Source organism: Helobdella robusta, assembly GCF_000326865.2.
Source record: "Helobdella robusta unplaced genomic scaffold HELROscaffold_33, whole genome shotgun sequence".
Lineage (NCBI taxonomy): Eukaryota > Metazoa > Annelida > Clitellata > Rhynchobdellida > Glossiphoniidae > Helobdella > Helobdella robusta.
Window position 1 is genome coordinate 612,525 of NW_008704623.1, and position 1,176 is coordinate 613,700.

General features: G+C 45.8%; 1 protein-coding gene across 1 annotated transcript in view; it reads right to left on the reverse strand.

Annotated features, from left to right (window-relative positions):
* Positions 1 to 1,176, reverse strand: part of HELRODRAFT_192423 (hypothetical protein) — an 11,428-nt gene that overhangs the window by 3,075 nt on the left and 7,177 nt on the right. The window contains exons 13-14 of the mRNA XM_009022732.1: positions 969 to 1,060; positions 290 to 401 (exon numbers count right to left, since the gene is read on the reverse strand). Of these exons, the coding sequence (XP_009020980.1) occupies positions 290 to 401; positions 969 to 1,060 (204 nt within the window). The remainder of the gene's footprint in view (positions 1 to 289; positions 402 to 968; positions 1,061 to 1,176) is intronic.

A 1,176-nucleotide genomic window follows, 5' to 3' on the forward strand; every position in this document is an offset into this window, starting at 1 on the left:
TGTTTGTGTGCATGTTTGTGAGTGTATTGGTGCCAATGGAGATGTATGTTTATTTCCGCGTGTTCGTAAAATCATCATCCTCCTCCTCCTCATCATTATCATCACCCTCCTCATCATTCTCCTCCTCCTCATCATCCTCCTCCTCATCATCTTCCTCCTCCTCATCATCTTCCTCCTCCTCCTCATCTTTCTCATCATTATCTTCCTCCTCATCATCATCATCATCTTCCTCCTCATCATCATCTTCCTCATCATCATCTTCCTCATCACCATCACCATCAAAACTAGCCTGCGGCCTATTTTTCCAGACGTATTGCAGCGACGACAGTAGCGCAACTTGCAACTGCGTTGTTTCCTGCTTCGTAGCTCCCTCCACCGAATCTTTCAACAACTTGTGGTACCTGTGTACATGTGTGGTGTGACTGGTGTGGCGTGACTGGTGTGGCGTGGCTGGTGTGGTGTGGTTAGTGTGGTGTGGTGTGGCTGGTGTGGGGTGGCTGATGTGGTGTGGTTGATGTGGTGTGGCTGGAGTGATGTGGCTGGTGTGGAGTGAGTGCATGCAAAGTTTATAGGTGAACACACGTCACGTCACGTCACGTCGTGTGGCTGTGGCTAGTTTAATGCAGCCTTTGTGGCAGGTAGGTTTAACTTATGAGTATAGACATGATGACGTGCAAAATGTTCAACGTTTGAGAGAGTTGTGGTGTGGTTGGTGTGGTGTGGTGTGGTTGGCGTGTTATGGTACGAAAAAAAGAGCAAAATAATGATGACGACGACAACTGTGAGGAGATGAAGAAGAGGGAGATAATGATGATGGTTGGAAGATGGTGACGATGACTATGATGATGAAGACCTGAGACGATAACTTTGCTTAACATGGCAATGGTGGAAAAATAATAAAAAAAAGAGATGAAGATAAGAAATGAGTAGATGAGTACACATGGCCATGACTATGAATGATGACAAACTTGGTGATGGCGGAGAATGAGTGACTGAGCGTCTTAGATGCCAGGTAAAGGAGTGTCTGAACAAAGACATCTATTCGACTGGCGTTTAGTCCTGATGATGATGATGATAGTGATGATGATGATAGTGATGATGATGTTTTACGACTACTCCAACCAACCAACCAACCAGCCAGCCAACCAACCAACCAGTCAAGCAACCAACCAACTA